This window comes from Glycine soja, chromosome 20 (genome assembly GCF_004193775.1).
Source record: "Glycine soja cultivar W05 chromosome 20, ASM419377v2, whole genome shotgun sequence".
NCBI classification, from domain to species: Eukaryota; Viridiplantae; Streptophyta; class Magnoliopsida; order Fabales; family Fabaceae; genus Glycine; species Glycine soja.
This window is the reverse complement of record NC_041021.1, coordinates 38,117,488-38,142,831: the sequence shown is the minus strand read 5'-3', so window position 1 is coordinate 38,142,831 and position 25,344 is coordinate 38,117,488. Positions and strand designations below refer to the sequence as shown.

The following is a 25,344-nucleotide window of genomic DNA, read 5'->3' as shown; positions in this document are numbered from 1 at the left end:
GAGGAGTTAGTGCAAATGAAAAATAAAAAGATTTGATGATGAGAAACTGTCATGCACACGCGTATATACAGAGATATTATTCAAATTATCAATTGTAAATCAATTTCAATCAATCTTTATATATAATTTGAAAGTTTAAATAATAAACTCCATATCAATTATAATTATCTTAATTAATTAATGTAATTGTATATTTTTAGGAATTAATATTATAACTATATTTATTATTAAGTAAAAATGTTAGAATTATTATAAGATTATCAAAATTATAATAATTATGATTATCATGTTTATTACTAAAATATTATCGCAGATATTTTAAGAAAAATGCTTTTTGCTACGAATATTTTTTTTTAAAATAACACAAATAAATGTCATTGGTTGATTTCTATGTCTTTTTATTCAAATTATATAATCATTTTATAATTCTGGTACTCTTAATTAATATTTAATACAACATAATAATTATAATGTTTATTATAAAAAAATATTTCATATAAGGTAGTGTATATGAATATTTGACGTGTAATATTTGACTACTATAATTAATGTTACCCGACTGAAATATATGGTCAAATTATCTACATTTTAATTATTTTATAGTATATAAGATTAAAATAATTAAAATGTATATATTTTGAGATACACTATCTACAATTTTCTGCGGTACAAAGTATGGATTAACAAAAACAACTTTTATGAAGAAAAAAAAAAACTTACGGATAAAACTTCCGTTGCACCGACTCTGTTGGTTTTTTTATTTTTATAAGAACTCATTTGTGGTTTATAATTTCATAATTCTTATATTTTTAATTTTTGAAAATGATTTTTTCAGTTTTTTATTCTTTTTAGTCGTTATAATTTGTATTTTAATTCTTTTTAGTATTTATAGTTTGAAAGTAATATTTTTAATTTCTATAATTTATATTTTAATTACCTTTTAATCATTATTAAAAAAATATAAAAATAATTAATTACAAATTAGTTATAAATTATAAATTATTTTTTATTATAAATTATCTTATGATAAATTGGTTACAAATTATTTATTAATATTTTTGTAGTTAATTGTAATTAATAATATTACTCATAGTAAAAATTAAAATGAAATTAAAATATAAAATATTTTAAATTATATGAACTAAAAAAAATTAAAATAAAAATGATAAGAATTAAAAAAATAATTTTTAAAATAGGAACTAAAAAATGTTAAATTATAAATTATAAAAATTAAAAACATTATTTTCAAACCATAAGAATAAAAAAGATAAAAATCATCAAATTAGGAATGAAATGAATAATTTAACGTTTTTATAAATTAGTAAGTTTTCTCTGAGTGGATTGATTTCAACAAGAAAAAAAATGAGTTGCGTTACATTGTTAGCATATAAAAAGAGGAAATACAGTGGCAATTGTAGTGCGAGAGAGATTATAATATACCTAATATTTTTTTATATAATCTAAATACTTATAATTCAATAATATACTGAATATTTAGAAGAAAAAAAAATACACTATCTGGACCACAAGGCGATAAAAACATTGCGCAGGTTTGGTAAGGAAATAACCCGAACCAAACCGGTCACACATGACCGAAGAAACAAATAGGCAGAGTGATCTGATATAATAAGCTATTTTTCACGCACCATTTAACAATTCTCTAAAACCCCCTTCTCCGATTTAAGCTCTTTCCGGTCCCAATTTTGCAGATTCGACCGATCTCGCAACAGGTTTTTCCATATTCCCTTACTTGATCTCGCAATTTGCTTTTCATTTTCATTTGCCGGATTGATTCCTCGATTGCGCGCTCATTTGTTAGTTCTTTTTTTTTTTCCTCTCAATTTTCTGGAATATTGTGATGATTTATGAATCTGTGTTTCCTGTAGATTTGGATCTGGCGAAGCAGAAGGAGGATTGTCAGAAATTGACGTTGGATTTGATTCGATTCGATTGGATAGAGTAATGGCTGCTCCTGTGCCTCCCGGGGCACCTAGACCCGGCAGTAACACAGCACAGCCACCTCCCCCTAATTACATCCCTAACATTAGGGGTACTCCTGAAGCACTAGCTGATAATATGCAGAATTTGAATCTTAATCGGCCTCCCATGACCTCAAATCCTGTTTCTAGACCTCCACCATTTGGTCAGCCGCCACCTTTTTCTTCCTCGGCCCCTTCGCCGGGGATCCCTGGTTCCTCGCCTCCATTTTCACGACCCGGTCCACCTCCAGGAGCAGTGGTGAGGCCTGCAGGGCCTCCTACTGGACCGCCATTTTCTACAGTACCACCAAATGTTGCCCCTGGAAGGCCTACTGGGCCACTTCCTGGTCAACCTCCGTCTTTTGTGTCAAGACCCCCTCCCAATTCTCTCCCACCATCCAGTTCTTCGGCTTTTGGTGCCTCGCCAGTTTCTGGGGCTCCTCCTCCGGGCCCAATCAGTTCACTTGCGCCACCTCCACCAACTCTCGGTGGTCGTCCAGGTCCTAGTCCAAGTCCTTTTATTTCGCCACCAATTAGTACTCCCCCTGTCTTACCCCCTACAAGTGCATCCGGTAATTTGATGAGTAATGGGCCACCTGTATTTTCTGCTGGGCCCATGCCAGGTCCCCAACGCTTTCCGGTTAGCAGTGTTCCACAACATTCAGTTGGACCTCCACCAACAATGAGAGCTCCTCCCGGCCCTCCTGTTCAGCCCCAGCCCCCATATCCCAATGTAACTCAAGGAATAATGCAGCCTCCAAGTTCACCTTTTGGAGCACCTACTTGGCAGATGCAATCTCAGCAGGTAGCACTTCTCTACATCTGAACTTTATTGTATTGGAATGTTTTTTATCCAAATTTTAGCTACAATATATTAGTTGGTTTCAAAAGTAGAAATTTTTTTACAAGTAGAATTTTATATCAGAATCTTAGTGTTGCAAAGAGTCTTGGAATAGCTTAAAAACAGGCATTGGATATTTAATACACCCAGAGAGTTATAAAACTTAAGTATACACATTTAAAATTGTTGATTCTATGCCAAGCATATTGGCCACATTGTAGGATCAGTTTATATTTATAGATTCTGCTCCTAATTCTAACAAAAGACCATTTTAGTTATGGGGTATTAAATTTGGTCTTCAGAACCATGTAAAATTGTCTGACACAGCTCTTCTAATTTGTGCACACAGGTTTGTATATTGGTGTTTTAGAACCTGTATTTTGTTATTGTGGATATTGCCTATTCATATGGTGTTTTAGAACCAGTGTTTTGTTATTGTGGATATTTAGACAATGAATATGCATTTGACAATGGTAAACATTTCATATCTAGTACCCAAACTGTGTTTTAATATGCCCTATATGCATTTATCCATCTTTTGAAAAGTGGTCTGGATTCTGATTATTGGGAATTATGTAGGTAGCACCACCTCCTCCAGTTCCTGGTCCTTCACAGGGTCCTCGGATGTTTGGCATGCAACCACCACTGCCAAATCAATCTATGACTACTACCATATCACCTGCTGTTGGTCAAACTGGAGCCCCCATGGCAGGGCCTTCCAAAATTGATCCCAATCAAATTCCAAGACCTACTCCAGGTTCCTCAGTGATCTTGCATGACACTCGTCAAGGCAACCAGGCAACTATTCCTCCGGTAGTCATCCGAAAATTATATATGTTTTTTCTTTCTTTTTAAAAAATGAACTAGAGAAAGAGAGAACTTGGCTTTATGTTGACGTTGAGGCTTTGCTAAATGTGCTTGCATGTTCTTGGTTCTTGGTATTATCAGTTTCCTTTTCTCCATTATTATCTTTTTCATTTTATATTACTCCTTTTTCTAAAGACAAAAATTTATAGTTTCTTAGCTGATGCTTTCTGGAAAGTCATTTACATTGCATAATTAGCATTAATATTTATTTTTTAATTTTGTACAGCCTGCTACAAGTGATTTCATTGTAAGAGATACAGGGAATTGCAGTCCACGTTACATGAAGAGCACAATAAATCAGGTCATATCTAATATCTACAATGTTTTTTAGATTTAAACAAGGTCATGAGAGATGCTAGGATTTCTCGGCTTCTTGCTTGTGTTGTTTGTATAGAGGATGAGTTTTGGTGCAGTGGTAAGGTTGCTGCCTCATGACCTCAATGTCACAGGTTCAAGTCTTGGAAATAGCCTCTCCACTTGTGGGGATTAGGATGTATACATCTATTTCCATAGACCCCATTAGGTGGGAGCCTCATGCACCGAGAACCCCCCTTTTTTATCACGTGATTTTATAGAGCTGTATTTTTGTGGCTTCTATTTTGTGGTTGCTTAAAAGGATTTGTTCTTCTGATGTATTTTTTATGGTTTGGCTTTTGAAGGGATTTTTTTTTTCTCTTAAGAAGATGCTTCATTCTATTGCTGTGTTCTTCTCTTTCTAAAAAAATTTCTTTTAATTGAAGTGAACTTTAGTCACACAATAATTTTCTGAGGTTGGTTACTTAAATTTGAAAATGTAGAGATTTCTGTTGTTATTTTGTATTGATTTTCTTTCATTTGCTTTGTTGAATGAAACAGATTCCTTTCACTGCTGATCTTTTGACAACATCAGGAATGCAGTTGGCTATGTTAGTCCAACCTTTGGCCCTTCCACACCCATCTGAGGAGCCCATTCAAGTACTGATGATTTCTTTCTTTGAAGTTTCTGCATCTGGTGTTATTTTTTGTTTAAGTGCTAGTCATAGATGTTTTCTGTATTTGTGTTTTTTCTTTTTTAAAGAAGTTAGGACTTTGCTTTATCTTTCTCAAATGTTTGATGGCCTGCTAGCTACTTGTGACACATCTGTTTGGGGAAAAGTTGCATACTGACAGCCTTTGGGTTTCTTTGTTCATATTGTAACTTTCTGTTTCCTTCTCACATTTGCTAGTATTTCCTTCGGGAATGTTGAAAAATATTTCCCTTCTTTCCTATAGGTTTTTCAACTTTTAAACTTTATACTAATTAGATCAGTGACTTCTTTTAATCCCAAAAATACTGTCTTCAAACCTGTTTATGTACAGTTGTAGTGGTGAATGTAAGCTATGTTATAATATTCATTTAGTTCACTCAGTTATCATTAAGTTTACTCTGTTATTTCTGACATATTGCCTTCATTGAAGAATTTGTGTAGATTTTTTAAAAAATAAATCTTTTGGCTGAATACCTACTATTATAGGTTGTTGATTTTGGGGAGAGTGGTCCTGTCCGTTGCTCTCGTTGCAAGGCTTACATAAATCCCTTCATGAAATTCATTGATCAGGGAAGACGTTTCATCTGCAACTTGTGTGGTTAGTACTATTATATCTGTTATACAATTGCTCATCCTACTGTTGTTTGTTGTCATATACTATGGAAGCTGCGAATGACATGGGATATAACTTTTTACATTGCTTTCCCTTGGAATGAAGAGAGGAGAAATGGGAAGCTTTATTTTGTCATTGGCGGGTAAAATTAATAGTGGTTGGTTGATAATTGTTGCTTGTATCACAAGTTTCTGCTTTTGAGGCACGAATTAGTTAATGCTTACTTTTAAGGATGCATTTGGAAGAACTTATTTACAACTTATTTAGGCTTATCTTATGACATATGCACTTGTATAAATGTTTTAAAAAACTGATGAAAATAGCTTATGGTATATCAATAAGTTGTTTTTAGCTTATGAAAATATCTTATGAGTTATGACATAAGCACTTGTATAGTATAACTTATAAAAACAGCTTACAACTTATATGAAAAAAGTTTAACCCTATTTGCTCTTCAGTAATAGAAAATACTTAAATATAAATGCTTACATGATAAACACTTGTTTAATAATCCTTAATTACGATCCTTACCCCAACACACTCTAAATGTGATTAGGGGATGATGAGGGCTCCTCCTTAGGAGAAAAAAAGGAAATATAATGTAACGAGAGAAAGAGAAGACATCAATGGAGTGAAGCTGCCTAATTCCTCTTCATATCTGTTAAGGAAAACCCTTTAAAAAATCAGCTGCTGTGTCAATGAGATGCCATCAAATAATAGCATATATCGTTTGTTACATTAAAAATTTAGCCTCTTCAATTCTACCGTCTACCAAAACCACTAAAACTAGTCACCAAGTTTTATCCAAAGGACTTAAGATCCCTCATTCATCAAAAAGGCTGAACAATTTCATAAACGCTGAAGAACATGTAAGAATAGATTCTGATCAAGTATGCATGAGTCATGACACATATCAGGGTAAACAGCCTTGTGTTGCATGTGATCCTACAATGTGCAATTAAGATGGAAAGTAGCTCTGATCAAGCTTTTAGTTTTTTTTAAGAAAATTCACTGGACCACTTATATGGCCTCCCTATTTTTCTCATTATTCTAGCTTCTTTATGATAGGATTATTCAATATTTTGCTTTTGGTCTTTTTGTGACATGAACATTTTGTTGTTGATATATGTCTGTTACAGGATTTAGTGATGAAACTCCACGGGACTACCACTGCAATTTAGGTCCAGATGGTCGGCGTAGAGATGCTGATGAAAGACCTGAGCTGTGTAGAGGAACGGTTGAGTTTGTTGCTACAAAAGAATTCATGGTTAGTATTTGTAAAATATACAAGGCTATATACCAAAAAAATAAAATATACAAGGCTATATGAATATGAATTTTTGAGTGTGTATTTCTTTTATTGATTGTTTATCATTAGAAAAATGATCAATTTAAATAGTTTGAATGTGTAATATTTGTTGAAATTGAGGTGACATTTAGTCCTTCATGGTTAAAACCTGGTCCTTCTTAATCTTAGCCTTAGCCTTAAAACACAATTACTGGTTGGCAGTTGTTGAAGTACACTTTACCAAAAAATTTAAGGTGTAGGTAAGATTGTCAAACTCGAGAGTTTATATAAACTCGATTTTTAGACTCCTAATTGTTTACATAATAGAAAAAGTAATATTAAAAAATCTATAAATAACACTTAACAAACTAATCTTAACACAACAATAATTTAGCATTTCAACTTCATAATAAAGCCAAATAGCAAATCACAATAATAAAGTGTAGGAGTACATTAGTACTGTATAAGATAATAAGACCAAAATACATAAATGACCAAATTATATGTAAGTTCTTAAAAATTAAAGTGAAAACATTTTAAAAAGGAGTTAATTTCTTCAAACTATGAGTCATGGTAAAATATTGTCATTGTGGGGTAAGAATTATAGTAGAGTTGTCAAAAACAGGTTGGCCCGGCCTGTTGGGCCCGACCCACCCCTTAAATGGGTCAGTCCAAACTTGCCCACTCAAAGTTGATTGTAGAAAAAAGTGGCCCGACCGATCATGGGTTGTGGGTTAAACGGGTTGGCCCACCAACCCATCTAAAATAAAATAAAAATATTTTTTAAAAAAAAGAAAATTCAACAAAAAAATCAATTTTTTTAGAAAAATATATTTGAATAAATTAGAAAAATATTAGTTAAATTAAATATTCCACTATCCACACATCACAACTAGACATTATCACAAGCTAGAAGTCTAGAACTATAATAAAAAAATTTTTAAAAATAGTCTTGAACAAAATACTAAATAAAATAATGTTGAACAATATTACAAAATTCTAAGAGTGTATTTTAGGTAAATTTTACTCTATTTTTAGTTAAATAAACAAAACCCATTAAAGTCTTAAAAAAATATTATAAAATACTAATCGGTTACTTTTTAGGTGAGTTAACCTGGCCCACCATGGGTTCAACCTGGATGGATTGGGTCAAGTTTTACAATCAATTGCAAAATTTTCACTCTTTTTGGGCTCAGCCCGGACCAGTGATGGGCCAGGTTGGCCTGTGGGTTTGGGCCCATTTGGAGAGCTCTAAATTATAGTCGATTTCAAACTCGTTGACTTGCTAACTGACTCGAGAGTTTATGTGAATTTACATGAGTTTACCGAGTTTACCCAAAAAAGAGTTTACTAGAAAGTTAACTCGTGTTGTCTACATAGGCTCATAAAATCTTAAGAATTTAAGAGTTAACTCGAGAGTTTGATAACCATTGGAAAAGAAACTAAACTTGAATAAAATTGTCACTACTTGGATGCATAAGTGGAATTTAATAAGAGAGCAATTGTGACTGCCTGAAAGTTGATATTAGGACCATAGGATGATCTCATTTCATGAAAAAGGATTACTGCATTACTTCATAATAGGATTAATTATTCCAGAGGTAATCAGGTGAGTCGTTTTTCATAAATAAGATAATCCACTGGTCTTTTCCAATAAAAGTTCCTGAACTTCTCTCACATGGCTTGAGAACAAATAGGTGCTTTTATGGTATTTAAGCTCCCCACTTATAATAACCAATAAGTGAGGCCTAAATATGAAAATTATACCCAGTAACATTTAAATGGCCTAAAGCCCAAATGGAAACATTAAAATTTTAGAATTAATCCATTATTTTAACAACAGACTTATCCCACCAGGTGAGGTTAATCTAGTATTTTGATTTATAAAAAATGTTCCTAGCCTAAAATTATTAACAGATAACAGATTACTAAATATCTAAACCTCATAATTTTTTAGCAATTGTACTTTTGTAAATATCTAGAAAATCTCTCTGTCCCAATATCAACTGTAAATAAAATAGAGACAATTTTGTTCTTTTATGTATTTTAGTACCTCTGGTACTTATTTATAATATATCACCTATTTTTGCTGAGCAAAAAAATTTTATTATGCTATTGCTGCCTGTTTTATAAATATCTGTTTACTCTTATTTGAGCCATGTTTCTTTGATCATCTGTATACTGATAATGTGTGGTTGATTTATATGTTTGGCTTAATTTATTTCATGTCTCTAAGCAGTTTATGCTTCAGTCTGGAATAAGTTTTATATTTCTGTTATTCTTGTTTCTTCAATTAGTGTCTGTGATGATGACTGGTGTGTGATTCACTATTTTCTGTAGGTCCGTGATCCAATGCCTGCTGTATACTTCTTTCTCATTGATGTATCCATGAATGCTGTTCAAACTGGTGCAACAGCTGCAGCTTGCAGTGCCATAACTCGAGTTATTAAAGACAAAGACCTTCCTGTGAGTTCTAACTATAGACAACTTATCAATAATTTATATATGACAGTTTGTATGATGCATTGATGCTTAACATTTTCCAAATTTTCTTTTGTTTCATTGGACTCGAACTCATTGCTTCATTATACTCTGTTTAGATTGGAAAGGGATACCTTTAAGATTCTTCACTCCTAGCTCGCCTTAATTGCAGCCTAGTTAGTTGCCAATGTCTTGGAAAGGGATACCTATTGCAGGGATGACTAGAAAGATTGAGTGAAGCATCGTAGTGTGCAGCTACCGTGATGTTGGCTAGGTGGTTGAGATTCCACATTGACTAGAGATATGACTTAAGTAGTGCTTATAAGTTATTAGTTGGGCAGTCCTCACCTAGTCTTTTTACAAGCTAGTTTTGCAGGATTGAGTTAGGTCATAAGTGCAAATTCTAGACTATGTTTTCTTGGAACTTGGAAGTGAGAATGATGTTATTCCTAGCAACCAGGAATGAGTTTACTTAAATTTTCCCCTTATTTCTCTTCATCATTTGTAATTATACTTGTGATTTCTTTACATTCAACACACATGCTCTACAACAGTATATATATATTATAGAGCTTAAATTAAATATTTTTTAGGTCCCTAACTGAATGAGTGAGTGGGGGGCTTAAAAGGGAGAAGTTTGTGTGCTTCAGATCTTTGTTTCATCCTTTCTCATTCAAGGATTCATACTAAGAGATAGCACATTGTGATTGTATTAATCTCCCTCAAGCACTTTGCAGATATACAATTAATGAATTCAACCTTTTTTTACCAACAATAAGAGACTAGGGAGATAAAGAATATTGAAATGATGTTTTTTTCCCTATTAGGAAGCTTTGGGTTTTTTCCTTGTGTTGTGACCAGAGATTCTTACAAATATCTCATATTGTTTGACATACACTTTATGACTAAATTTTTTGGTCTTGTTGCTACAGGAGGGTCCTCGCACATTGGTGGGAGTTGCAACTTTTGATTCAACAATTCATTTCTACAACTTGAAACGTGCATTGCAGCAGGTAGCACAAAAGTACACAAATATACATAGTCTGATTTTTTGATTTGGAAAATTTAGTTGTAAGTTCTTGTTTTCATTTTTTAGAAAAATATATATCATTTATGTGAAATTGAAGATGGAAAAATTTGTTATAAATGCCAGTATGCTTCTTTAATTTGAATTATTCTGCTTTTAGAGGATGAATGATACCACAGAATGCACTGTTAATTGCTGTCAAGGAAACTGAGCAATCATTTTTTTCCTGTTTCTGAGTAGTGGAAGCATTGCTTATCTATTATTATTTGTTTATATTGATGTTTTTAACTTGTTACTGAATATTCCTTCTAAACTTGTTAGAGAAATTTCTATTTAAAGTTCTAAGTAATTGAGTAATTAGTTTAGATAACTGGCTCTTTGCATTTTACAGTTTTGAGTAATTTATTCTCAGGCTGATTTTGAAATTTAAAATTTGTAGCCACTGATGCTCATTGTTCCTGATGTCCAAGATGTTTATACTCCCTTGCAAACTGACGTAATTGTTCCACTATCTGAGGTTAGTTACAAATATTTTCATGCTTGCAGAATTTTGGTAGATAAAATGATCATTAGAGGATGTAATTTACTTTGTTTTATTTTCCTTTGTTTAGTATGGTTCTTCACTTAATTGGTTTTCTTCTTTTGTATTTAGTGCCGTCAACACTTAGAATTACTTCTGGAAAGCATTCCTACCATGTTCCAAAATAATAGAACCTCTGAATCAGCATTTGGTGCAGCTATCAAGGTATTCATTCTATTTTTCTTTAAAGTTGTACTTATCTTTATTTGTTGTTTGCTGAGATGATTGTAGAGTTGGGATCAACATTTTTTTTAATGTTAATATAATTTCTTGCTTGTTAGATTTTCTCTACCTTCATACTTCCAAAGCTCCTTGGAAGCTCTTTAATGCTTGCTTTTTATATGTAATTCCCAAAACAAGGGAATGATAATAAAGGAGCAACCATAACTGAAGTCTTTAACTTCCTAGCTTGCTGCATTTCTGAGGTTTTATTTACACCCACCTTCAAATTTCCTCGTTGTATGTAGGATGTCTTTATGATGTATAGCATTTTAAGTTTCACTGGGTGTCTTTTTGTGGTATGCATGGAAGTTGAAGGGCTTTGTTATTTAATCGTATTTACTTTTGCTTGGGTTCCGTTTTGAGTCTATGGGCACCTCAGAAACATAGTAAAGAAAAAACTTGTTTTATTGTTTGATTGAAGTGAACAGAACATGGAGAAAAATCTCTCTTGAGGATTACCCCTTCACAAAGGGTTTCTCCTTTTTCAATTGAGAACTTGCTTGGTTCTCTTGAAATACATTTCCCTGAATTGTCCCCCTACCCTTACTTCTCCATTTCTCCCTAGTTATATAACTAATCCCTCATAGCTAACTAACTGTTCTAACCGTCAAAACTAACTACTTTGACTTCCCTTTGTTCTGCCATGCTTTGCTAATACCTTTCTGTTGTACACTTGTCCTTTGCATATTTATTCCTTTTCTTCTAATGTCATTTTTTCTCTTGTAAATGCCAGTATGTCGGATTTATTTAGGAAAATATGGAGAATGAACTTCTTACTGCCGAGGTAGTCCTCTGTGGTCTCTCAGAAACAGACAGAAGTAAAATATGAACAGAAACAAAAATGGTTTCTAGCTCTTCAATCCCTCTGCTTCCTCCCTGCCCTAAGGCCCCAAACTATCACTCAATGATTAGATTCCTCCTAGCATAATCCTTCCCTTCTTTTTAACCTTGTCCCTCATAACTTTTTCCTTGTTTCACATTTCCCACTCACCTTGGCCATGTGCGCAAGGTAGTTACACCCCAAATTCGACATACCTCTTCTACCCCTTACATTCTATTCGTTGCTTAGGTTCTCCATTGGCTATTACTTATCTAATTCTCTTGTGGTATGCTTTAGCAACCAAAGGATTCCTAACAGGCTATTGGCATTTGCCATTATTTTTACTGCCTTCTCACTAAGTTTGACAATTTGGCACATTCCTCTATCCCAGACAAATCAAAATATTATATGAAAATATGTTAATGCTTATACCGTTATCTTTTGCTTTTAGGCGGCTTTCCTTGCAATGAAGGACACTGGAGGAAAGCTGTTGGTTTTCCAGTCAGGTGAGTTTCTCAGCTTATATATTTGTTAAATAATTGATCTTTATATTACATAATTTTTGCTATCAACATCCTAAGTGGGTCATGATTGGATGGGATATATAAATTCATGTTATGTTAATTTTCTTGCTTGAAAGTATGCATCTGCCACATTTTTTATGTGACCAATTCTTTTTCTCTTTCGGGGAATTTGGATATGACTTCAGTAAAAGTCAGTGTCTAAATTAGAAAGTTACAAATATTCTGAATTACACATTAAGTTAAAATGAAAGAATATCTTAAAAAAATCTGGTTAAAAAACACAGTTTAATGACAGAAATTGAATAAATAAAAGAATTAATATGGTATGTTGATGCAGCATGTAAGAAGTCCACAGTAAATATTGGAAAAATCCAAGTTTCACATCGGCTAGAGATAGTGCCAAGATAGAGTATATAAGTGGGGCTCAACCCTCACCCTATGAGTTAGCTTTTGAGTTGAATTAGGCCAAAAACTCACATTCTAAGAGTAAGCATCACCATTGACATTATCTAAAAGCTTTTCTTTTCATTAAAATCTGCGTCTTTGTCAAAAGTAAATAAATTGTAGTCCCTGCCATTAATTGTTCATGCCATTAAATATTTTAACACCTCGAGTAATGTTAGAATTATTTTTGTTTGCCCCTAGTGGTTAGACCTTCATTTGTATGCTTGTTTGGATTTTCCCTTTAATCTTTTGTTCAGTTTCTTGTCATTATTTTGTTTTTATCTTGTCCATTTCTTTATTTCCTTCTTTTCTGCAAGACCATATCTGTGTTTTGTTGTCTGGTTCATCATTTAGTATGTTTGGTATTTTTCATGACTTTGGTCTGTTGTCTCCAGTCTTGCCATCTATAGGCATTGGTGCACTTTCTGCACGAGAGGCTGAAGGTAGAACAAATATCTCTGCAGGTGAAAAGGTATTTGTCTCAATTTGGTTGTTGAATTGTTGATTCTTTTCTTTTTAATAGAAAATATATCAATTGTTATTTATGTCATTTCCTTGTTATAAGCTCAACCTTGATAGATGGTGACATGGGATGAGATTCATTCCAAATATTTGCAAGTCCCATTGTATCTAGTGATGAAAATGGAAAGGATACCAACTTTCATAGATGTAATATTTGACATTTGATTTATATTAGCAAATATGTAAAATATTCATCTGCATAATATGTTGTGGATGATTCATCTAATATTGTTTTATTTGTTCTACTTGGTGCTGATAGTTTTTGCATATTCTTCCATGAAATCCCATTCTTGTCGAATTTCAGGAAGCCCATAAGTTACTTCAACCAGCAGACAAAGCGTTCAAGGAACTGGCAGTTGAATTTGCTGAGTATCAGGTTGATCTTGAGTACTTTTGCTTGTGATTCAGGCATTACTTTTATGTCTGGTTGAGGTTGCTGGTTGATTTTTCTTGTGAGCTTATTTGATGGTTGGCTTGATATGGATCAGTCAAGTATAATTATTTTTTCATGCTGCAGGTTTGTGTTGATGTGTTTGTGACTACTCAGACTTATGTAGACATCGCTTCCATATCTGCTATCCCACGGACTACTGGTGGACAGGTAAACATGAATTTTTATGGCTTGGTCGTTGAAGTAAATGATTTAGGTATTAGCCTTCATTGGTTTTTATTTGAAATGAATTGATCAGCTATTTGCAGTAAGGATGAAGAAATTAGTGTTATTTTTAATCTTCTCTACGTGTATAAATTTATCTGTTTGAAAATGCCAGAGATGCTTTTAACCACTTGCTGGAAATTTTTAATGAAGGAAATGGAGTTAAAGGGGGAAGTAATTGAAAATTTTATGTATGTATGTGTGTGTATAATCATAAAGGGTTTTGCAATGGTACCATCTTTGTTAAGGCTTCTATGATTGTTAACAAGTCAAAAGTTCATATCAGAAGAAAATATTTAAAAGTGATAATATTATGTAATAATTAATGTTGTGTGTTTTATTCTACATCACTTATTACATTCTTACTTTTTTTTTCTTTCAATTATGTGTTTTACATATTAAAGTAACTTCTCACTTTTTTCCAGGTCTATTACTATTACCCCTTCTCAGCTCTTTCTGATACTGCAAAACTTTACAATGATCTTAGATGGAACATCACTAGGCCACAAGGTTTTGAGGCTGTAATGCGTGTGAGGTGCAGTCAGGTAGTCTGTTTCACTTTCTTTGCTACCTTGTCACACAACATATAGGCTCTGCAATTTTCATTTTTGTTCTTTTGCCAGGGTATCCAAGTGCAGGAATACTATGGCAACTTCTGTAAACGCATCCCAACTGATGTTGACCTACCCGGGGTATGTATAATTTTCTTGATTCTGGATATAATAACTAAATGCATGTGTATAGGCAACCTTAAGCATATTTTTATTTATGTGCGTGCATGAACACATTGATGATTAAATGATATTAAGATCTGTTGGCATTTTAGATCTATGATGTAACTGACGTGTTGATATATACCAAATCACAATTCAAATATAATTAAAAATGTCTAAACTCCCAGGATTAATCCTCTTTGGAACAAGACTATTACAATTTAGGTGGTGTATAAGCGTTCCATAATCGCTTAAGCTAGCTGTATACCGGGTAGATGCAATCAATATTGTCACCAACTAGACTTTGTTGTATTGTTTAGATTCAGTTAATATTTTTGGATTATGTGTAAATTATGCAGAGAGATATATAATTGAAAGGAGGGGGGTGGAATCCATTTTTTATTTGATGCAGTGACCTCCAATTCTAATGAAAATTTTACACACGTTTGTTGGTAAAATAATACCAACTTCTACTAAGATCATTATATCATCATAGATATCATCAATAAAAAAATATTCTGTTAATTTCTCTCTCAAATCCCTGCCTGAAATTTGCCTGCTGTCATTGAGCACTGGAGTTAGCTTCTTCCATTTGTATTTCCCCGTAAGATACCAACCCCTAAAATTTCCACCTTCCACACATTTTTTCCTGTTACAAACAAGGTTGTACAAAATTGAGAGCCAAGGGAGTTGTCTTGAAGATCTCTGTTTAATGAAGTTGGTTGTTCTTAGGATTTGGAAAGTCATCATCACTGATGGAACTGGTTTAATCGATAGCTATTACATACTAAAGTACTGAAGTGCTGGAGGCTTGAATTTTATTTACTTTTTTTTTTAAGTTGTGGGTGAATTTTGTTATTTTATTTGCACACTACATTTTAGTATTTTACTATTTTGGCTTATTTGAGTGGATGCCATCAATCAGCTGGCTAGGAAACAATTAAAAGAGAAAAGAGGTGGGGAGGGTGGTATTGCTAGATTAGTTTTCCTAGAAATAGATGTAAACAACATTTGATGTGCGGTCTGTGGTGTTTATATACTTGCAAAGTTACAAGTGGTACCATGTCATTTCTTCTTATGTTGACCAAAACTAGAATTCCATAAAGATACTTTGACATACTCAACTTGTGGCCTAATTATTCTTTTGTGCAGATTGACTGTGACAAAACTTTCATGGTAACTTTGAAACATGATGATAAGTTACAGGATGGATCAGAATGTGCTATTCAGGTATTTGGGAGGTTTACTGCTCGAGTATATTCCAAGGGTTTTATGATCGTCAGTTCACTTTATATCACTCTTGGAAACTTGTTAGTCACTGTGGATGAAAATATTCTACTCATTTTGTTCTGATTATGTATTCTTTTCATTATTCAGTGTGCCCTTCTTTACACAACTGTGTATGGCCAAAGAAGAATACGTGTCATAACCTTGTCTCTGCCCGTCACTAGTATGCTCAGTAATCTGTTCCGTGCAGCTGACTTGGATACTCAATTTTGCTGTTTCTTGAAGCAAGGTAAATATATCATTTATCCTTGATATGCATTGCCATCACAATTATTCTATTTTTGACAATTGTGATTGCCAGATATTGACTGTAAATTGTTAGCAGCTCTATATTGAATTTTGTTGGCTTTATTTATTTTAAATGTTCCCATGGTGGTGTCATTCTGTTCATATTTTAGATGGTGTTTATAGGTATAATTTTTGGGTGTAGGAATTTTAACACTTTTTTTTTCTTGCAGCTGCTAGTGAGATTCCGTCAAAGCCACTCCCACTTGTTCGGGAACAAGTGACAAACCTTTGCATCAATGCACTATTTTCATACCGTAAATTTTGTGCTACTGTATCCTCATCTGGACAACTTATTCTTCCGGAGGCATTAAAGCTTTTGCCCCTGTACACACTTGGTATGTATGAATTTTCATGCATTTCAGAAATTTTCTGATGAACAATGCTGTGAAACTAAAGATATTATTTATCATAGTTTCTTCATCTGTTTTATTCTACCTTGCATATCAACCAGATCATCTTTAACCAATTTTCTTTTTCTTTATATTTTTATGTTTTTATTTTTTTCACTCCTACATTGATATGCCACTAAGGCACTAACTAGTGTGATCAAAATTGAATTGGATAATTCTGCATTTTAGAAGATATCATTTGAAGAAATTTTCCTGTGTTTTATTGGATAATACCGTGGATATGTTTTCATGTGTTTTAGATAGATGATGGCTATCAAAAGCTGATTTACTTTTGCTTGATTTGTCACTGGCCAATCTTGATTAATGAAATTCAAAACTTTGATGATATGATCTCCTTAAGAAGGCCCGTACAAGTTGGGTGCTAATTCATTATTCATTTATTTTTCAGCATTAACTAAGAGTACAGGGTTGCGAACAGAAGGAAAGATAGATGAACGGTCATTTTGGATAAACTATGTATCCTCTATCTCTGCTCCATTAGCAATACCACTTGTGTATCCTAGGATGATGGCTATCCATGATCTTGACTCAAAGGTAATCATGTCAAAAGAATATATGATTATGAAAAATCACGATGTTCTGTACAAAACACATTTTGATTGAACAGCATATTATAAAGTACTTAATCCGAACTTGATAATGTATCTAACTTTGAAAATGATACCAAATGCCTGTTTTTAAAAATAGGCATGTGGTACATGCTATTTGATTAATATGATTGATGTTTTTTGACTATTATATGTTTTACACTGGTGCGGTGGTGCCTAGTAAACCCAACCTCATCTTTATATTACTTCTTGAGACACTAATAGATTTTTATAAATTGCAGGAAGATGATGACTCTGTTATTCCTCCCTTTCTTCCTCTTTCTAGTGAACACATCAGTGATGATGGAATATATCTTCTTGAGAATGGTCATGATTGTTTGATATATGTTGGAGACTCTGTGAATCCAGACATCGTGCAGAAACTGTTTGGTGTTGCTACAGTTGACAAAGTCCCTACCCTGGTAATTTCCATGCTGTCCTGTCTTTCTTATCGCCATTGTCTGTCTAACAGCACATTTTCTGTCAAATTCTACCCCCAACTGTGGGTTTTTTCAAGGGAATTTTCTATCATCCTTAAATCATAGCCTGGTGTATGTATTTTAGTCACAGGACTCTTTAGGGTGATGAAAGAAACAGTTATTTTAATCATGTTGTTTTATGGTTTAGAACTGGCAATCCAAAGTTAACAATCGTGTTTTATCAGTTTGTATTGCAGCAGTACGACAATCCACTATCAAAGAAGTTAAATGAAGTGGTAAATGAGATACGGCGGCAAAGATGTTCCTACTTCCGGTAAGTTAATTGTTTCAACAATTATAGCATGTTCGAGACCTGGTAAAATAATCTTTCATGTGATTTGATGACTAAATAAAATGCAAATTTTAAATAATCTTTTTAACTCTCTGGCAGGTTCAAGCTCTGCAGGAAAGGAGATCCATCAGGTCAGTGCATTAGAATGATTGTGTAAACTTGGTTGCTTAATGCAGGCTGGATTTTTAAGTACTAGCATAACATGAAAGTTAATTTAGAACATAAAATCACATGGCTTCATTCCTCAATCGTATTAGCAATGCTTCATTTTTTTCCCGTCTTTCAAAATAGTTCACTGTTCCAATTGACTAGTCTTCAAACATGTTGCTTACTCTCTTTTGGTAATATTTGCTTCTTGAGCCAGTGCTGTGTTTTCTTGGAAAAAAACATTGCTTCTAGGTACTTGGTGTCCAAAACTCGAGGATGTCCACAGCATTATTCAACACCAAACGAACAACCTTTTTTTTTTTAATTAAAAATACCAAACACACTAGTTTTCTTTGTAACTTTCAACCGAACATTTTAATTAACCATCTTTCATAATCTTTGACCCCAAGCATTCTTCCTGATTTTTATACATGCTCAATGGTTCTATTTTTTCGTTTCATGATTTATTGTGGCAAATTCCAAGGAGGATGCTTTGTTATGTGTGAAACTTTTCTGGGTTGGTATATCATGGAGCAGTACTTGTAATGTAGGCAGTATATATACTAGCAGCAGTAGAATATGTTGATTGGATTTAGGCTCTCCCATTGCTAGGATTTTAGTTTCTTTGCAGAGTTACTTTATGCTATGTTGTAGCGATTACTTGCCTCACATGACCAAAACACATTTTTTTAGAATAAAACATTGTTTTTAACAATTAGAAATATTAGTTTCAAGTTCCAAAAGTAATATGGTTAGTGAGTCTATCATGCTTTGACTTAATTTACAACTTGTCTGCTAAATTTTCAACAGAGCATTTTTTTCAGGAAATCTTAATCAAATGCTGCATTGTTTACTAAGATTAGTAGTTATTATGCTAGACTAGTTTAGACTAGGAAGTATTAAAATAGAAGAAAGAAATCTGTATTATGATGGTGTACATTGTTCTTGATTTTTTTAACTTAACCTATCTTATTTACCATCCATCAGGAATGCTATTCTTCTCGTATATGATAGAAGACAAGAGCGCAGGTGGCTTCTCCTATGTAGAGTTTCTTATCCATGTTCATAGGCAAATTCAAAATAAAATGTCATCATAACGAGTATATGGCAGCTTCATTTTTGCAAGCTTTTAGACCTAAATGATAGAGCAAGCCCCAAGTATAGGTGAGATTCTGCATATTTATGTGCATTCAATTGCCTTGAGTTTGACAGAGGAATACCAGAAGACACAAGTTTTGTTGATGTACATGTATAAGTTAATTAATGTTGGTGATAGTTGGATTTTTCTGAGGAAGTTTTTACTTTTTTTTGGGTTTTATAGTTACCTGACAAATCAAATTTTATTGGCAATTGTGTTTTCATGCGGGATATTAACAATGTGTCTCATTTATATTTTAATAAATAGAGAGAGGACAAAGATAAGTACTCCCTCCATTCCAAAACTATAGATGTTCAAGGTTAGTGCACATCCATTAAGAAATATTAATTGATAAAATTTTAGACTACAATACCCCTATTTAATCATGTTAAGTGGACATTCTCATTGATGAGTGGTTATTCAATGCACTAATAATTGTAAATAAGGGTATAGTTGGAAAAAATTGTGAATTTAGTCTTGGATTTGTAAAATATCTTTAGTTTTGGAACAAAACTAAAAAGTCTCGTTAATCAATGCCCTTAGTAATAGATTAAAGAATTAAAAAGAAAATATTTATTATGTAAACTATAAGAGCATAAAAAAATCACGGGAAGTGTAATTTTTTGTCTTCCAATAAAAATATTTGTACTTTAGGATCCGTTTTGAGTGGTTGAGTTTATTTTTGGTTTTCAAATGTAATTTTCAAAATAAAACCTATTTGATAAAAATGAGGTTGAAAAGATTTTTAAATTATTTTTGAAATATTTTTTATATCCATTTTCAAAACAAATAAAAAAAATAGATTTTGCAAATTTGATTTTCAGTTTAAAAAAAAATACATTTTTCATAACAATGACACTTTTTGATGTTATCACTATGATCCCTATCATCAATACTACCTTTATTATCGTCATTATCACACCACTACCTGTTATAACTGATTGTTACTATCACCATCATTGTTATCAACATCACCGCCATCAATATCACCGACATTGTCATCATCATTATCGTCACCACAATCACCACCAACGTTGTCGCAATCACCATCACTATCACATTGTCAACACATGGTGCCACCACCAACACTATCATTGTCGCTATCACCATCACCACCATTGTCATCAATGTCACCACTTTTGTCACTATCATTGTCATCACCACTGATTGTAACTACCAACACCACATCACCCCCATCGACATCACTACAACCACTTGTCACCACCATTATCACTGTGATCACTATTGGTATCTCTATCGTCGTCGTCACTGTTGATGTCATCATCCACCACACAAATGTATTCAATCTAATTTTAATATGATATGAAACTTTCAAAATAAGTTTATTTAGAACTTAAAAACTGATTTAATTTTCTTTTGAAACTAAAAATTGATTGTTATTTTTAACAACTTTGAAACTCAAAACTAAAAATCATCCCAAACAAGACCTTGGGATTCCTTAACCCATAAAGCACAGGGACACCTACTAGGTGGCGTTCCCCATTTCCTATACTGCACAGGGATGGGGACTAGATGGGGATGGCCAGGGGACGCCGTTGACTTATTCGATACAACTGACTACGACGAGGATGACGACTTTATTTTGTGGGGACGTATTGGGGACAACGGTGGCCTATACGCGCGTCCCCGCAATCCCAGGGGAAGGTTTCGTTGAAAACATTGTTGGAGAGGTTGAGGTAGCGAAGGTCGGAGAGGGTGGAGAAAGAGAGGGAGGAATGGGGCCGAAGAATTTGTTTGCGGCGAGGGAGAGGTTGGAGAGGAATGGGAGGTGGGCGACGTGTTGACAAAGAGCATGTTGGAGAGGTACAAGTTGGTGTGGTTGAGGGCGGTGACATGGCGACAATTGTCATAGGTGACACTGAACCACGAGCAATAAGGGATGGAGGCATTTCACAAAGAGAGAACGAGTGGTGTGGTGTCGGTAATGGCTGAATGGAGAGAGAAGGGCACAATATTCTCTGTAGATACGCATATAAAAATACTAGCAACAAATTTTTCTATAAATTTTTGAACTAGAATTGACGAATAACCAATATAAATAATAGTGTTTATTAGTATAAAATCGAAAATGGGGCGTGGCCAAGTGGTAAGGCAACGGGTTTTGGTCCCTCTATTCAGAGGTTCAAATCCTTCCATCCCAGAGCATATCCATTCATGATGTATATCATATTGGAATACAAATTGTCTATCAGAATTAAAATTATCCCTCTTTTTGAATTATTTGTCTCTAATCTAAATCGACTTGCTTTTGAATATGTGGATTAAAAAACAAATTGAGTTTTTGTTACTTTTTTTTTTGGCAGAAAGGGTTTCACAAGGATGAAATACGTAAATATCTCTTGCTTCTTTAATTTTATATATGCAAATAATATGATCTGCCATTCAACAAATAAGTATTAAGAAACTATATTAAAACTATTATTATATTTATAAATTATAATAAAAATGGTGTAGATAATTTAATGAATTTAATAAAATAGGTTTTGAAATTTAAAATTGATCGTTAACAAATACTTTTTTGTTAAATTAATAGCAAATAAATAAACTCCCTCAAAAAATAAAGCAAATAAACGAATAATGTTTAAATTGAATTTTCAATAACAATACATAAAATTTTGTCGTTTCCTAACCACATACCTGTATCTTAAGATTTTTAGATTTGTCGTTTATATATTCTGGTCCCCGTTTTGGTGCATCCTAGTCCTTAACTAATTCCCTTATAACAAACTAAATTGTTAAAATATGCATAGTTTTGGAACGGAGGGAGTAAAATCTTTCAAAAAAAAAAAAATGATAGGTTAAGTAAAAGAATTCGTTTTTACTTTTTAGTTTGTACGAAAATATTGTTAGACATACATTTCAGATTCAGTCCAGCCGTGCTAGACAGTAAAAAAGTTCCTACACGAAGAGTACGAATTCAAAATTTTGAACAAATGAGAGGAAAAATAAAAATTGTTTCCTAACGAAATTGAAACGGGCAGGACTAAGATTGACTGATAATGGATTGCATAGATTAGTTGGTAGAAGAGGAATATTAAAGTTTTATTAGAGACCTTGTTTAAAGTTCTTGAAAAGTGTATTTGTATTAAAAATTCGGATGGAAAATTTTGTTACGAATAATAGTTTTATCAAAAAATTCGGTTTGAATTAGTTGGATTTTAATATTGTATTATAATATTAAACTGAATAAAATGCTAGTAGACACAATCTAGTCCATGTGCAGTGATAGGAACAGCGTTTTTTATTTGAAGTTCAGGGAGAGGGTCTCACAACATGTATCATAAGAGGAAACCGAAGATAAAAGAATAAAAATGGATATTTTATCCATATAATTGTTTTTGGCTTCCACCAAATCAGCTAGCGTTTTCTATGAAAAATTAGAAAACATTATTTATATCTTCCAAAAACAAATGAAAATTCACATCATTTTTTTAAAAGAATTTCCTACCAGAAAAAGGTAGTTTTTAAAGAATTTAGACTCTTATAAATTTAAGTTCTTGAATAAGAAATTTTTTAAGAATTATTTTCATCTTCATAATTCATTAAACCACACGACCTTTCCAAAATTTAGCCTTTCATTTTATTTTTATTTATAATATTTTCTTGTAAATACTAGTATTTCTTAATTTTGATTATATTTTGAATATTGATTGTTTATTTTATCCATCAAATGTCTTAACAAAACATTACTTGATGAAATGCTGAACCTAATTTGTTATGAAATTTTCGATAGACAATTTTGTTACTTTTGATTTTTTTTTACAGAGCAACCTCTTCCCTTCTTGCCAACAACTATTTCTTCTCTTCCCCTTACATATTCTTCTCCATGAAAAACGAAGATGCACCGTGACTAAAAGTGGTCTTTTGGTTATTTTTTTTTTTGTTTGTTTACTTGTTAATATAAATTCATATTTTGTTTTTCAATTTTACAAAATAGTCCTATTCTCTAGTATTTTCGAATGAATTCAAAATTAAGCCTATAATTTAGAATCCTATTCAAAACCTGCAGCAATTGAATAAAAACCAAAATGGCACGAAATTTGCTACATATAAGTGCGGCGGAAACATTCAGTGCAAGTAAAAAATGAAGAGGGCAGTGAAGAAAGAAAAAAACAAACAAAAAATAACTTTCTTTAAAGAGGGCAGTGAAGAAAGAAAAAAACAAACAATAAATAACTTCCTTTACCATCATCAAAACTAGAGTGTTCTCAAACCTTCAACTTCAACACCACTCTTTGCGGAGGAGTTCAAGAATGAGCCAACACCATTGCGTCAACATCAATGCCGATGATAGTCATAGATCCAACAAAAAAGTGTATTATCCGGATCTCAAAAATCACCCGTCTAAATTTTAAATTTTTACACAATAGTTCATAAAATCAAATGTGTAAGAATGCCCTCATCATCGCCGTTAGTGGGCCCAACAACGTTGGCAAGGACACCCTCATTGCGAGCCTCTGTGATGACCGTCACAGACTCCATCTGCGTCCTCCTCAATCGTGGCAGTGTTAGGAATTTTATAATTCCTAATTAATTAATTAGTGTGAACTACATATTATATTTATCATTTATATTAGTTATTTACATTTATGAGCTCAATAAAAGTGATCTATTTTGATGAACCGGACTATCATTAGAAATTAACATGGGCTTGATAAGCAGAAACCAGTTTGGCCCGTTAAGGAATAATGAGAACTCTAACGGGTTAAAACCTAGAGCAATGTTGTGGTCCCCAAGACACCAAATCAGAAATTATATTCTTTTCTCCCCATCTGACGAGAAACCTAAGACCCCAAAAGAAAAACAGTGATTTGGTTGAGGAAGAACACAAAACCACAACAGTTCCTCAGACTCATCAATTCCTTTGCTTATCATGGATCTAGGTATTTTTCATAACCCCTCTTGATAATCTAACGTAATGTATTTCCGGTGATTATTGGTATTTTATTAAGATCCATAAAATACCAAACAAGTGGTATCAGAGCCACCATTATTGTTAGATTATTGGGAATTAAAGTTATTTGGCTTGTGTTATACCCGTATTATTTTCTTACATGAACCCTAATTTTATTTTGGGATTTTATCTTTGCAATTATAATTATGATTGTAAGTTTGGATTTTTTTTTTTGATCACGATATAATAATCATCATATGCGCGTCATGTTTTGCGTTCGGATTCCATGAGAAAAACTATTTTTTTTCTCGCTCTATAATTGTCATCCATTTTTGTTTCTCGTTCGCATGTTTGTTTCTTTTATGACTACATAAGAAAACCCCTGTTGCGTATCGTTAAATGCAATTTGACTTTTGCATTTTATTTTTGTTTTCCTTGTTTTTATTTGTGAATTACGTGTATTAATGGTGATTTCCATTATGTTTTGGTGTAAATTCAAAAATTATAAACCCTCAAAATTATTTTTTCTTTATGTCTAATAATTTTGATTGAGTTGATTGAAACAATATATTGTCAAAGCAATCTCTATCGGTAAATTAATTTAATTAAAATTGCATAGATATTAGTATAAAATTATTTATGCGAATTGTGCTCAGCTCAAAGGAAGACATAATTTGGCCAAATAATTTTGTACCTGTGATGATAAATGTGTGACAATTATAAGGTATTTGCATGTGAATTATAGTCGGTCCAAAGAAAGACTATGAATTGACAAAGTTTATTGTCAATATTTGATCATTGCGTTGAGAGTACCAATTACAAATTGATTTCTTTGTCCAAAGACTATGAATTAATGTTGTGCTAAGTATCTTGTGTTGAGTTTGTTATGTGAACTATTTTGCGCATGTCTTGTTATATATATATATATATATATATATTATAACTTATTGGCTTATTTGTGAGCAGGTAATTATTTTTATTTTTATTATTATTCAGTTTCTGTTGCTAGTGTTGCAAATGTATCTGCTCAAGTGAACAGTATCCCTATGCTAAATGGGACAAATTTTACGGTTTGGTAAGAAGCCGTAGAAATTGTTGTCGGCTGTATGGATTTGGATTTGGATTTGGCACTGAGAACGGAATGACCCACTTCCACTCCAGAAGCCTCCAATGAGGTAAAAATTGAGAAATGAGATCGTTTCAATTGAATGTGCATTA

At 32.9% G+C, this 25,344-nt stretch overlaps 1 protein-coding gene across 1 annotated transcript; it reads left to right on the top strand.

Moving 5' to 3' along the window:
- Window positions 1-1,571: 1,571 nt before the first annotated feature.
- On the top strand, window positions 1,572-19,516 carry LOC114401394 (protein transport protein Sec24-like At4g32640). Its single transcript, XM_028363906.1, has 25 exons — window positions 1,572-1,730; window positions 1,887-2,784; window positions 3,400-3,633; window positions 3,914-3,988; window positions 4,543-4,641; window positions 5,181-5,292; window positions 6,447-6,574; window positions 8,936-9,061; window positions 10,009-10,089; window positions 10,543-10,620; window positions 10,756-10,848; window positions 12,177-12,231; window positions 13,089-13,165; window positions 13,520-13,591; window positions 13,733-13,816; window positions 14,296-14,415; window positions 14,494-14,562; window positions 15,736-15,813; window positions 15,961-16,099; window positions 16,329-16,493; window positions 16,957-17,102; window positions 17,398-17,577; window positions 17,820-17,908; window positions 18,026-18,057; window positions 19,061-19,516. Exons 2-25 carry the CDS (start codon window positions 1,963-1,965, stop codon window positions 19,168-19,170), a joined length of 3,264 nt encoding a protein of 1,087 aa, XP_028219707.1. The 5' UTR covers window positions 1,572-1,730; window positions 1,887-1,962; the 3' UTR covers window positions 19,171-19,516.
- The last annotated feature ends 5,828 nt before the right edge of the window (window positions 19,517-25,344 follow it).